General features: G+C 55.0%; 1 protein-coding gene across 1 annotated transcript; it reads left to right on the top strand.

The window, feature by feature from the left end:
• The first annotated feature begins 6,712 nt into the window (after nucleotides 1-6,712).
• On the top strand, nucleotides 6,713-12,993 carry LOC111157602 (heme oxygenase 1). Its single transcript, XM_022519157.1, has 5 exons — nucleotides 6,713-6,824; nucleotides 8,032-8,152; nucleotides 10,156-10,647; nucleotides 11,266-11,365; nucleotides 12,264-12,993. Exons 1-5 carry the CDS (start codon nucleotides 6,802-6,804, stop codon nucleotides 12,392-12,394), a joined length of 867 nt encoding a protein of 288 aa, XP_022374865.1. The 5' UTR covers nucleotides 6,713-6,801; the 3' UTR covers nucleotides 12,395-12,993.
• The last annotated feature ends 202 nt before the right edge of the window (nucleotides 12,994-13,195 follow it).

Raw genomic sequence — 13,195 nt, 5'->3', positions numbered from 1 at the left:
TTGGATATATGTTTGCAAATAATGTCTCCTAATCTCTAGCTCGCCTCTTCTGTTTTATAACAGTGTCGTTGGAAAGAGCAAAAGTCCATTTTGATAAGGTCCCGCTGATTAATATTTTTTCTTTTACATTTTGTGCTTTTTGGTGTCGTATTGGAGAAATCTGCCAAATCTAAGGTCCCTGAGATTTTCCTTTATGATATATTCTGTATTTGTATAGGCTTCCCTCTTTCACCGAGCTCTGTAATCTGTTCCCGGGATGGGTCTTGAAAAGTGAATGGCTTGGCAAAGGAGCGCGGGAGGGGGTTGTATGTTCGAGGAGGGAGGGACCACCCTGAGCCAACGGCCAGAGGGATGTATGCCTGGTTGGTCAGGAGGGGGTATTTCTGAGAGTGGCATGCAAGGTGTGAGGGAAGAGGGGGGTGAGGCACTCCTGCTGGACAGGTGGCCAGGGCCGAGGGCAGAGGGCCAGGTGTGCCAGGCGAAGGAACTTGTATGTTATCCCAAGGGCGGTGGGAGCTACTGAAGGGTGTTGACCAGAGATAGGTGATGTGGTTACCTTCGCCTTATCTGCAAAATCCAGGGCCGGAGGAGTGAAGGAGATAACGAGCAGAAAGGTGTTCTATGGGCAGGTTGGAACCCGCCGTTGGCTCCCCAGGCCTCTCAGGAGGCTGATGATAAGCACGGTGAATGAAATGTTAGCATTTCCTGGTGACTATTTGTCCTACTGCTTTGGGGAGATCTTTTACAGCTGTTAAAAAACAAAATTCACCTGAGTACATTTCAAGATCAAATTGGCTTCAGTGACTTGGGGGTCAGGCAGCATCCCAGCTAGCAAACATAAACGTGCTCTTTTTTTTTTTTATAGGGTTTTTATAGGCAGAACGAGGGAAGGGCAGTGAAACGAGGCCTGGATTGTTTCAGGCAAGGTCACCTTCCTTTAGCGCCAGGGTGGCAAGGGTCTACCCGGCTGGTCACCTCACTGGTCCGCCCAGGGGACTCCAGACCTATTAGGTAAAGGTAACATTCCTGGAAGAGGCAGAAACTGAAAGTAGGTCAGACGTTAGCCTTGGTTTGCCTACACGGGGCTTAGCGCAACGGACTCCATTCGGGGCCTGTCCTGTCTTTCTTCTTTAATTTAGGAACATTTGGTCTCTTGTCTGTGACATGTGTGGCATTTTCTCCCAGTGTGTCGTGGGGTTTCAGCCTTGCATATAGGGGCACTGGTAACCCAGAAGGCGGCTGTGTTTTGCAGTCCCGTCTGAGGATGTTTTGATAGTTTGGGCTTGTCTGCCTTGCAGAGAAAACTTGGACCTCCCCACTGGGCTCCGCACAGCCTCATCCCTCTGCGGGGTCAAGGGCATCTCCTCTTGGGTCTTTGTGGAATAGGGAGCGGTCTGGACACCCTGTGTCACCTTGTTAACCTGGGATTTCCTCTGCCTGAGGATATCCAGGTGGGTCTCCTGCTTCTCCCTGAACACCATCCAGCCCAGGCCAGACCCCCATGTCTCCCAGTCTCAGCTGGGGCCTCCCCTCTGTTTTTCACCATTAGAGCCTTGGGAGAGGGCCGGGTCCGCCCTCCGCCTTCCGCCCTCCTTCCAAAACCACTTCTGTTTTCCAGACAGAGGGCGGGCGGTTCGTCCGGAGTGCTGAGTCGAGATTTCCACATTCCCCTGGAGCAGCTGCGTTTCTGCTGAGTCACAGTGGGGAGGAGGGCTCGCGGAGACAAAGGGCAGGCGGATTTTGCTGAGTCACCGGCTACTTCCTCAGCGTCTCTCTGAGCGGAGCCGAGCAGTCCGTGAAAGGGCAGCTTGCACAGCAGGCCGGAAGAAGTGAAGCTTCCAGAAAAGAGCAGAAGCCTCCCGTTTCTCTCTAGTCTTTGCACGTTTTTTTGCAAAGCCCCGTCCCAGGCATCACAGTCCCAGACTGTGCTGCTGAAGAGTCCCCCATTGCGGTAAACTGGCAATTCCAAGTTCCCGGGACTCCTCTCCATCCTTACATCCCACTTCTGGCATTCTTGATGGCTCTGCCCTTAGCATACAGAGGTCCTGGGCTGCTTCTCAGCCTGTCCTGTCCAAGCCCTGGATTATGGTGAAGGGCAGCCTTCCGCCCCTGGCCTTCTCCAGGGCAGTCTGCCCCTCAGGATCCACAGCGATGATGCCGAGTGAGACCTGTCACTTCCCGCTCCACACCCTGCAGCCTTGCCTACTTACAGGAGCTCCTTGCAACAGCCGCAGACCCCAGGCGGGCGAGGAGGGGGCAGTGCTCTGTCCCCACCGCCCCCAGCTCTGCTCTGCCTCTGCCCCTCCCTCTCTCTGCTGCCCGGTTTGTCCCACCTGCAGGCCTCAGTCCTGCCTCTCCCCTACTGCCCCGAACAGCTTTCCTCCCACACCTCCCAGCCTGTGAGTCCGCCCTGACCTGACCCTGATCGAACACTGCAATCAGAGTCCTTCTAACCATCCAGACCCATCATCAGACATCGCTGCCCTGCCTCTTCTACCCCTAGGCAGGGAAAGCTCTCAACCTGTGGGACTCCTATGAATAGATGGGGCCCATCCAGAGACTCTAGAAGGATCTCACCAGCTTTGAAGTTTGTCACTTTCATGACACATGCAAAGGGCAATGAGCCTATCAAACCAGTCACATAACTTAGTCCCAGGTTCCAGGTATTAGGGCATGGGCATCTCTGGGCAGGGGTGGTGGTGGTCGATAGGAGGGGGGCTGTGATTCTGCCCACCGCAGAGGAACTCCCATCTCCTGGGTTTGGTGAGGATGAAATGAGACCATGCTTGGAAGAATACTTGGGGCTGACGGCAGAGCTCCGGATGTCTTTCCAGTTTCTACCTACATTTATCTTCCGTGCCCCTGCCCCCGTTCCAGATCATTTTCCCTGGGTCCCAAACTTCTCCCACTAGGATCCTGAGCTCACAGGCTCTGTCGGGGAGGGGGGCGGGGGGTGGCTTCCAGCCTCTCCAGCTTTGTATCTCTAGCATGCATACGAAATGGGCCCATTCTAGCCACTCGGGGCATTTGACCCCTGAGAGGAAGGCCTGGAGAAGAGAGGGTGGGTTCTCCGAGGAAATGAAGCTCTAATGGTGGGATTCCGTGTGTCAGGCTGGGAGAAGACAGAAGGGAGCCGTGGAAGGGGAACCCCCAGTGTTGCTCTATCCATCCATGCCCTTGAGGGGGGCCATTCTCCTTTCCTGGTGCTGTTGTAAAAATTCTCACAAACACAGTGGCTTCCAATGATACACGTTTCATCTCTGGCGACCTGGAGGCTGGAAGGCCTGAAATAGGTCAGCGGGGCTGTGCTTCCTCTTGAGTTCCAAGGCAGAACCCATTTCCTCACCTTTTCCCGCTTCTAGAGGTTGTCAGCTCTCCTTGGCTCCTGGCCCCCCAACTCCATGTTCAACACTAGCATCTTCCAGCCTCGGAGTCCTGTCCTGTTTCTCTTGTTATGTCCCATTCTGTATCTGTCACCCTGCAGCCTCCCTCTTAGAAGGATGGATTTCTGTGATTCCGTGAGGCCCTTGAGGATAATCCCGGATAATCTCTCCATCTCAAGAGCCTTCAATTAACCACATCTGCAGAACCCCTTTCTTTTTTGTTTATTTTTTTTAATTTTTAAAAAGATGTTATTTATTTATTTACTTATTTATTTAATTGACAGAGAGAGACACACACAGCTAGAGAGGGAACACAAGCAGGAGTGGGAGAAGAAAAAGGCTTCCCGCTGAGCAGGGCCAAAGGCAGATGCCTAACGACTGAGCCACCCAGGTGTCCCTGCAGAACCCCTTTCACCATGCAATGCAACATATTCAAAGGTGCTAGGGATTTGGATGCAGACATCCTTGGCTGGGTCGGGCGAGGGGGTGGGGCGCATGCGTTATTCATCTTACTGCAGGAGGACAAAGAATACTATTTGGACCATTCCCGTTTCCTGAGGACAGGGAAGGGGAAGTCAGGAAGCTGAATCAGCTCACAGAAGGACCCCAAGCTCAACGCTGAGACAGAGGAAAGAGCCAGATCAGCTCTGCCCGGGCCTCCTCTGTCCCGGGGTTGTCAGTGTGTGGGGTCTATTTTGGCCAAGTCCGGGGCTCTTAGAGAAGCAGTTAGAACGAGAAGGAAGCCTGGGCTGGGAGCCAGGAACCTGTGGTCACTGAAGGCTCTGCGTTGTCCTACGGGTGCAGCCTGGGCAAGTCGGTCCCCACTTGGGGCCTCTGCTCCCCCATGTTAAATAAGAAGGAATTCGATCACAGCAGCATTACTTTCTGGGATTCCTGAATTGACAGGCTCTGGATGTGCCTAAGGGAAGTTTTCAGACCTTGACACTCTTATCCCCCAAATTCCCGGGGCACAGATGGACCCCCTCTGTGACACGGCGTGTGGTGGGGTGGGGGGGGGGGTCAGGAGCATGCGTTCTGGCTCCAAAGTGCCATTGTTGGAATACCAGCTCTGCTGTTACTAGCTGTGTGACTTGGGAAAGCTATTAACCTCTCTGTGCCTTAGTGTCTATGTGGACACAATGGAGATGCAACTGACAATAACCCAGAAGGACGATGTCAGGATTAAATGAAATCCTGCACGTAAAGGCTCTGCGCATGGAAAGCACTCTATAAAACTGGGTTAAGATTGCAGTTTGTAATTCAACTCCAGCCCCTTCGGGGCAGCCTAGCAATATTACCACGTTTACCAGAAAGATCTTGTGGTTTATCTGTTCATTCTTTCCAGTCAATCAGTGCAGAAGGTACCTTCTGCTGCTTGCCAGGCATTGTTCCAGGCTCTGGGATTTACAGAACAAAGCAAAGTCCCTGCCCTCCAGGAAACTCACATTCTAAGGAGGCCTTTGGTTTCTAATAGCCCTTATTTCTAGAAAATTGTTGGCAACACTTAAAAAAAAAAAAGATTTTGTTTATTTATTTGAAAGAGAGAGAGAGAGAGCATGAACTCGACTCGCACAAGTAGGGGAGCTGCAAAGGGAGAGGGAGAAGGAGAAACAGGCTCTGCCCTGAGCAGGGAGCCAGACCTCCTCCGGCTGGATACCAGAATCCTGGATCATGACCTGAGTCACAGGCAGGCGCTTAACCCACTAAGCCACCCAGATGCCCATTGGCAACTCTTTTGCCATCTCTGGGAGAGGACACCTCCTCTTGAAATTTTGAAATCTTGGTCTCAGACTGCCTGGGTTCAGACCTTGATCTTAACTTCTCTGCCTTGGTTTTCTCGTTTGTAAAATGGGGATAATAATACCAGCCTGATGGGGGGAATTGTGCGGATCAAACGAGCTAATGCATGTGAGTGTTTAAGTAGTAGCTGATGGCAGTCAGTGCTCGGTGAACATGAGCTGTTAGTACGGTAACGACAGTTCACAGAAGCCGAGCTGGTTCTACGGTCTGTAGAATAACTTGACACAGCCCCTCTATCTGGAAGGCCCAGAAACCTCCTGATCGCCAGACGGACTTGGTGACCGAAACTCAGGTAAGTGCCCCTGCAAGAGGGTGGCTCACGGGCCAGAGCTCTGACCTCGGATTAGATGCACCCACTGCCCACTTCTCGAAGACTGTCTCCAAGCATCAGGGCCTCCTAGACATGTGAAGATGGAAGGCACGGCAGGATGCAGCCACCACAGCCCCCATGCTTGACAGAGCATGCTCAAACCTTACTAGCATTTTTTTCAGATGTGGGGCACTTGCTACTTCCATTTCCAAGCAGCATCCCTGTCCCAAGCCAAAGTCACCTTTTTATAATTTTTTTTGTTTGTGTTTTTGTTTTTTAGTTTAGAATCCAGAATGGTGGCATTGGGACAGGACTTTAGGAAACACCCAGTCTCACCTGGGTGAACACCTGGGCTCATCCAGTGACCTGCTCTCCCCGGGTCCTAAGTGATGCATCTCCTGCAGACCTAGCTCAGCAGTAGCTCAGACACGGCCGGTTCTGTGAAGAGAGGAGTCAGCTGTGACAAGTTCTGGAAGAGCGCCCTAGGCATGCGAGCAGGGAAGTAGAATGTGTGACGGGCATGGCTCTCAGGTTGCGTGTGCACCAAGTGCAAAGACAGCTTGGAGGAGGAGGGCAGACTTCGACTCACTCCCAGGTTTGAGTCCTGGTTTCCTGCTTTATGTGTGGCCGGGGGAACACCACTCCCTTGCCCCCTGCCTCAGTTTCCCCGTTGTAAAACGGTAGTGATCTACCCCACAGAATAAATGTAGAGAGGAACCATAAACACAGCACAGTCTCTAACACTTGGTGCTTAAAAAAAAAAAAAAAGTCCTAAATGTACATATAGGGTGAGAATGAGGAGGCAGGCTGTCAGGGCAGGGTACCCTGGAAAGAGGTGACATCTGGGGAGAGTAGGCTCCCATCACGGGGAGGAGAGCAGGCAGGGTCTGGGGCTGCTAAGTCCGGGCTGTCGCCCACTAGCCTCCCAGCTCTCTGGACCTTTCAGAATCCCAGGGTGCGCAGCTCCCATCCTGGCATGGGGGCCTCTGTAAGGGACGAAATCACAGGGCTGCTCAGATTTCCATTAGTTTTTTTTTTTTTTTTTTTTAAAGCGTCCTGTTTTAAATTGCTTTGTTTTCCTTGGGTCATATGACCGCTCCCCCTCCACCCCCTCTGGCCCGGGGCGGGCGCGGCGCGGGTGTTGCAACGTCTGGCCCAACGTGGGGATCAGCTGCTGGCCGCCGCCACGTGACCCGCGGCTGGGATAAATGGACGGCGCGGCCGCTCTCGGCACAGTCGCTCTCGCACGTCCTCTTGCACGTCCGGGAGACGTCGGAGCCAGCCCCAGAGACACCGAGCGCCGGCCGGATGGAGCGCCCGCAGCCCGACAGGCAAGCGCGCGGGGCGCGGGGCGCGGGGCGCGGGGCGCGGGGCGCGGGGCGCGGGAGACCGGCTTCTCCCGGGTGGACAACCCCTGCAGCGCCGCCTAGCTCTCGGCTCCAGCCCCTCCCGGAGACAGTGCCGGGAGCCTCTTCCCTGAGTCCCCTTGGGCTTTGGACTAAGGAGCCGGGTTTCGGTCTCAACCGGTGGGGTCGTTAGAGGGAGAAAGGTTATTTACATTTCTGGCTGCCACAGGTTGGGTGACCGGATGGGAGTGTCCCTATGGTTTTTATTTTATTTTATTCTATCCTATTATTTATTTATTTAGACTTTTTAATGTCCTTGGAGGTGCTTTCTGCTTAATCTAGAATCTGTGGGGCTGCGGTGCCTGGGTGACAGTGGCTGGTTCTCTTACCAGAGCCCCCTGGTGGCCACGTCCTCCTCTTACTAGGAGTCCAGCACCTGAAGGAGACACCACAGTGGCTGTCCTGTCCCCATTTTACAGATGAGGACTGCACTGTTCAGGGAGGCGGGAAGCCCAAGGCCCTCTGGTTAGCAGGTGTCCAAGCTGGGATCTGAACCATAGTCTGTTCACCTCCAAGTGAGGCTCCTTCCCTTCTCCCAGGAGTCTGACGAGCATGTACAGAACAGGGTGATGTTTCTGGAAAGGGTGAGGGAGAGAGAAAAAGGAGAAATAACTGTTCTGTGGGAGGTGGATACGGACATAGAGCAGAAATACTCCCAGAAAGGGACGTTTTCTTTGAGTAAAATAGAGTTTTGCAGATTTTTTTTAACCCAAGCCCTTTCATGATGAGCGTAACATTGTAAGAGATTTGAGTCTGAAATATCAACAGAATAAATGAATTAAATCTCGGGTCTAGAGCCAATCGAAGCAATTATGACCTAAAATATGAATGTTCATCCTGCTGGGGCTGCTTCTCACTGGGCCTTGCAAACACCACCCCCCTCCCCCCATAGTCACTGGTGCCAGGACTTCCAGTTGGTTGTGTGACTTGGAGCACGTTGTTGGGGCTGCATCGTAAAGCAGTCGGGAGTGTTGCCCCTGAGTTAGATGGCAGGCTGGACTGACTTCTTCAGAGAAGCCTGATAGTGCTCGAAGACCTGCGGATACACAGGTGGTGTCCCCAGGAGCTCCAGCCTTCAGAGCAACCCTGCTCAGAGCCACCCTTGTTCACCCTCCCCGCCTCCCCTCTGCAGCATGCCCCAGGATTTGTCAGAGGCCCTGAAGGAAGCCACCAAGGAAGTGCACGTCCAGGCAGAGAATGCCGAGTTCATGAAGAACTTCCAGAAGGGCCTGGTGACCCGAAAAGGTTTTAAGGTATGTGGCCTGATGGGACAAGACCTGGTGGGTGTGTGTCCCAGGCGCTCAGGCCAGTGGTTTGAGCAGGGATTGGGACGAGGGACACTGAGGGACCAGAGGGGCACGTCCAAGGGAATCATTTTGCAGATGACATTGAGGCTTGAAGAGGGCAGGTGGCCTGCTCAAGGTCACACAGCAAATTCACAGCCTGCTATGTGCCGTTGGGGGTGGGGGGGGTTTGCTGAGGCTCTAGAGCCGTCTACTGAGCGCCTGTTTTGTGCTGGGCGTTTTACACACTCTGTTTCTAATCTGTGCCCCAGGTCTGGGGGAAGGAAGGCAAGGAAGGGCAGGCCCAGAGAGGTGAAGCAGCTAGCGGGAGGTCACACAGCTCGTAGGTAAATGGGAAAGGCTGAAATCAAACCGAGGTTGGTGTTCCTTCAGAGCCCGTGCTCCTGACCTGACGCAGGGGGTGGCATGGGTTCGGGCATGGGTTCGAGCCCGAGCTCAGCCACCTCCTCACCAGGCAGCCTGTGGGCAGCCTACGACAGCGGGGTCTTCTTAAGCACCCACTCTCTGCTAGGCACGGATTTTTGCTGTTTGCCTGCACGGCTCAGGAATTCATGCAAACAGCGGGCGAGCCCTCGAAGAATCAGGCCGGGGTTGGGTGCTCAGACATCAGTGTGAGGACAGGCTTGTTCAGGTTGAATGGGGGTGCTGAGGTGGGAAGCCCTATCCCCTGACTGCTGATACCCCTTCCTTTTGTGATCTGCACGCTCCCCCCACTTCCAACCGGAGAGAAGCTTCAGGCCCTTGGCTGCCTCCTGTGACTGCTGCATCTGGTCTCAGCTCCCTATCCCTGTGCTCCTCCTCCCTTTCTCAAAAAGATGGCATGCACCCAGTGGTTGGACTGGGCCTGGGGGGCAGCAGGAACCGGGGAGGTGGCTCCCGGGGTATCCTACCCCCAGCCACTGGGACTTTGGATCTTACCTCTAAGCCCCTAAGTTCGAAGTGAGCATGGAGATCCGGGAGAGAACCCAGTGCTCACCCAGATGATGCTGAAGGAGGTGGCATTTATCACCACAGCCTGGGAACTGAGGGCCAAGTGCCAGCCTGTGCCTTGTACTTGACCTAGGTCACCCTGCTTGACTCTCCCAGCAGCCCCCTGTAGGACCTCGTTGTCCTCTTTGGCAGGGGAGGGGACTGAGGCTTGTCTGGACAGTTGCTCAGACCTTCAATCACCCAGAGAGGGCGAGTGGCTTACCCCAGGGCCCACAGCCTGGGCCTGGCTGAGCCCAGGTTCAAACCAGGTCAGCTCACTTGATGCCCCGGGTGGTTTTGTATCAGGCCTCCTGGCTTTCTGCCCCCCACTGAGAAGGTCTGTGGCTCAGAAAGAGCTTGGAAACCTCATCCAGAGCATCTAAACTTTGTCCTCTTTCAAACTCCAGATCGAGGGTTAATGTGTGATGGGAGGGTCCCCCCTAGGCCAGCCTCTGGAGGTGGTGGAGTTCAGAGTGGGTCTCTGGGAAGGAGAATCGGTCCCACAGATAGTCACCCAGAGGTCCAAGTCCAGAGGCGCTGGGAGGCTCCCGTGAATGCGTTCTTTCAGGTCCTCCCTCGCTCCAGGGCCGTGTTGGCTCCTGACAACGCCTGGGCCCGACTCCAGTTTCATTTCTTGCTAGCCGTGAGGGCTCACCGTCTCCTGCCCTCTCCAAGCTTAGCTTCCTTTTCTGTAAAGCGGGGATGGCAAATCCTCTGTGGGGTTTTATAAGGGCTGAGTTAGGCTGCGTGTTCATCCATGGAATACCAGGGTTTCGGGTGTGTCAAGCGTGTGGTCGAGTTTTCCCCTGACCTGCCCTCTGCGGTGCAGGGGGGGGATGGGGCCGGGAGCAAGCAGAAGGTGGGGGCCCTGCCTGGGGTGGGGGGCGCGGTGTCACGAGGGTCTCGCCAAGACAGCCGCAGAGGGGCTGGATGGGGTTTTTACTCGAGGCCAGCAGCCCAACCTGCTTGTGTGACCATTTCAGCTGGTGATGGCCTCTCTGTACCATGTCTACGTGGCCCTGGAGGAGGAGATCGAGCGCAACAAGGACAACCCGGTCTTCGCCCCACTTTACTTCCCAGAAGAGCTGCACCGCAAGGCCGCCCTGGAGCGGGACATGGCTTTTTGGTACGGAACCCACTGGCAAGAGGCCATCCCCTACACGCAGGCCACCCGGCGCTACGTGCGGCGACTCCAGGAGGTAGGGCGCAAGGAGCCAGAGCTGCTGGTGGCCCACGCCTACACCCGCTACCTCGGCGACCTGTCAGGGGGCCAGGTCCTCAAGAAGATCGCTCAGAAGGCCCTGGACCTGCCCAGCTCCGGCGAGGGCGTGGACTTCTTCACTTTCCCCAACATCGCTAGCGCCACTAAGTTCAAGCAGCTCTACCGCTCCCGCATGAACTCTCTGGAGATGACCCCCGAGGTCAGGCAGAGAGTCCTCGAGGAGGCCAAGACGGCATTCCTCCTCAACATCCAGGTGAGGGTCTGGCAGCCCGGGGCGGGGGTCGTGGTGAAGCCGGGCCTCCAGGTCTGCTGCTGACTAGCTGGGTGGTCTTTATTACCTCAGTCGCCCCATCTATAAAATGGGGATAGAACAGTACCCGCCTCCTAGGGCTCTTGGGAGGGTCGAGTTCATACTGATCATGGCAGGAGCTGGCATAGGGCCAGCCCTGTTCTGTTTAGTTTGTGTTCTCTGGGCATGTGATGGGGTACCATTGTAGCCCTCTGTGACCGCACTCTCTGACCATATTGACGTCGTGGGTGCGTGGTTATGTGGCCAGGTTGGCACTGCGGGGAGAGGGGGTCCCAGGTGGCGCAGGTGTGGCCAGGACACCGGGGAAGGGCATGACCAGGATGTCTCCATGGCAGGATGCTGGTTATCTGCAAGCACATGGGGAGGAGCAGGCAGGCGATGCGGATGCACCTGTGACATTTTCCCTCAAAAGCTGGGTGACAGGAATGGGACTGCTCAGTATTTTTCTTCACGATTTCGTGAAGTCGTCAAGATTTCTGAGGACAGCTTAAAATACCACCTTTGGCTGGGGCCTACCGCCATCTCTCACCAGGATGGGCTTGTGTGTCTTCTGTCTCTTAGCTGTTTGAGGAGCTGCAGGAGCTGCTGAGCCGGGACGCCGAGGACCAGAGCCCCTCGCAGGCCCCGGGGCTGCGCCGGCGGGCAGGCAGCGGGGCACAAGGTGAGGCCCCCTGACCTACGCGGATGGGCTCTGTGGGAGGAGAGCCCAGGGCCCAGTGGTCTTTCTCCAGTACCTCTTGGCTGTTCTGTCTTCTGTTTTAAATGAGAAGCAGGGCACGGGCACAGGGGCCTGGGGCCGTCCTTCAGGTGTGGCTCAGGGCCAGCTGTGCAGCCTCTCCACACCTCAGTCTTCCCCATCTCTAAAATCAAGGGCAGTCGACAAGTTCTAGTTCACTGGCTTAGGAGTACAGGCATGCACACAAAGGACCGTCAGGAGTCCTGGGCAGAGCCTCTTTTTTTGTGTGTGTGAAGCCCAATGTGGGGCTTGATCTCATGACCCTGAGGTCGTGAACTGAGCTGAGATCAAGAGTCGGGAGCCGTCCTAGCTGTTACCGTGCCATGGGACACTGGGAAGACAAGGAACCCCTGGGTCTTTTTCCTTTGCTCCTGGAGCCACCCTCCCCAACCTGCCCTGGGGCTTCCCCACCTGAGCCGGGACCACGTGGAACCCTCTGTTGGTGGAACTGTGCCTGGGAACATGGGAATGAGGCCAAGTCCGGTGGGATGGGATGGGCTACCTGGTAGGAGGAGGGGTCTTTACCCTCATGCAGCAGTTCTCAAAGTGCGGTCCCGTCGAGTGCCCCTGGAGGGTGTGTTCTCACAGTGTGGGCTGGCTGAAGATGGAAATGTGGACAGCTTAGAGAAGTCGTAAGCTCCCTGTCTTTGGAGGGATCCAAGCAGTGGCCAGAGGGCTCCCTGTTTGCATTAGCAGAATCCTGGCATTGAGCAGGAACAGTACTAGGGACCGCTGAGGCCCTTTGGCTGTGTTTTTCTGGGACCCCCTCATATCTCCCACCTCTATCCACCTGTTGGTGACATTGCCCCCTTCTCTCTTGCAGACTCGACTCCCACAGAGCCTCCCAGAGGGAAGCTCCAGCTCAGCGTTCTCTCCCAGGCACCGCTCTTCCGATGGGTCCTTATGCTCAGCTTTCTGGTGGCGACGGTGGCTATGGGGCTTTATGTCATGTGAATGCAAGGGCACTGGCCCTGTACACTGTGAACTCTGTCCAATGGAGGACATTCTGTAGAGGAACTGTCTCTTGGCTGGCTTCCTTACCTTAGGCATGAGGGGTTGTCGGTGCCTTCTGCCCTGTTCCTGCATCCCTTTCTTTGGGAAGGGAGTCTGTGGCATCTTCCCCAACCCAAAGCACATCCAGTTCACAGACATGAACTTCCAAAGTGGGATGAGGGATCCTGCCTGGGCCCTCAGCACCCCCAGTTCCTGCAGCAGAGCCCCGAAGACACGGCCAGAAGTGGCAGCTGTCTCGAACTGCCAAGGGTCCCGAGTTCATGGTCTCCTTGACATGCCATGACCTCTTTCTCTGCGGGCCGTGGCGAGTTTTATATAAATGTGCAAAGATGTTGTGTCTTGTGTCTGTCTTGTTTTTGTTGGAACCACTCCTTGTTCTTGGCTACACCTGAGCTGTGGTGTTTTGTTATGTTCTGTTTTTATAGCAGAGTTGGGGTGAGTTTGGGGGTGGGGTGGGGGGGGAGGGAGGTGTTTAACAACACTGTGGCCTTGGCCTCTAACTTTTGTGTGAAATAATAAACTCCAGTGCCTGATAGTAACCTGAAGTGTTTTTCTTGGGCTCTGTTACCCTTGGGGAGCTGAACTTTTCCCCGCTTGTCTCTTGAATATTCCTGGGGAGAAGGTGAGGGTGGGAGTAGAGGGGGGCCGGTTTCGGAGGTTGGCCTCTGTTCTGAGAATGTGAAGGGTGAGCATTAGGAAGTTGATGTGTGAATCTTCATGTTGAACCTTGTGTGATGCAAG

Source organism: Enhydra lutris, unplaced genomic scaffold (genome assembly GCF_002288905.1).
Source record: "Enhydra lutris kenyoni isolate GAN:26980312 unplaced genomic scaffold, ASM228890v2 scaffoldscaffold55, whole genome shotgun sequence".
NCBI lineage: Eukaryota > Metazoa > Chordata > Mammalia > Carnivora > Mustelidae > Enhydra > Enhydra lutris.
The sequence above is the reverse complement of the archived record's forward strand: the minus strand, read 5'-3'. Positions and strand labels throughout refer to the sequence as shown.

What these genes read in the sequence shown, in the direction of transcription:
- LOC111157602 (XM_022519157.1), top strand. Translation starts at nt 6,802, where the DNA reads ATGGAGCGCCCGCAGCCCGACAG. An exon ending in TGACCCGAAAAGGTTTTAAG is followed by an intron (nt 8,153 to 10,155) that starts GTATGTGGCCTG and finishes TGACCATTTCAG; the next exon opens with CTGGTGATGGCCTCTCTGTA. An exon ending in GGCAGGCAGCGGGGCACAAG is followed by an intron (nt 11,366 to 12,263) that starts GTGAGGCCCCCT and finishes TCTCTCTTGCAG; the next exon opens with ACTCGACTCCCACAGAGCCT.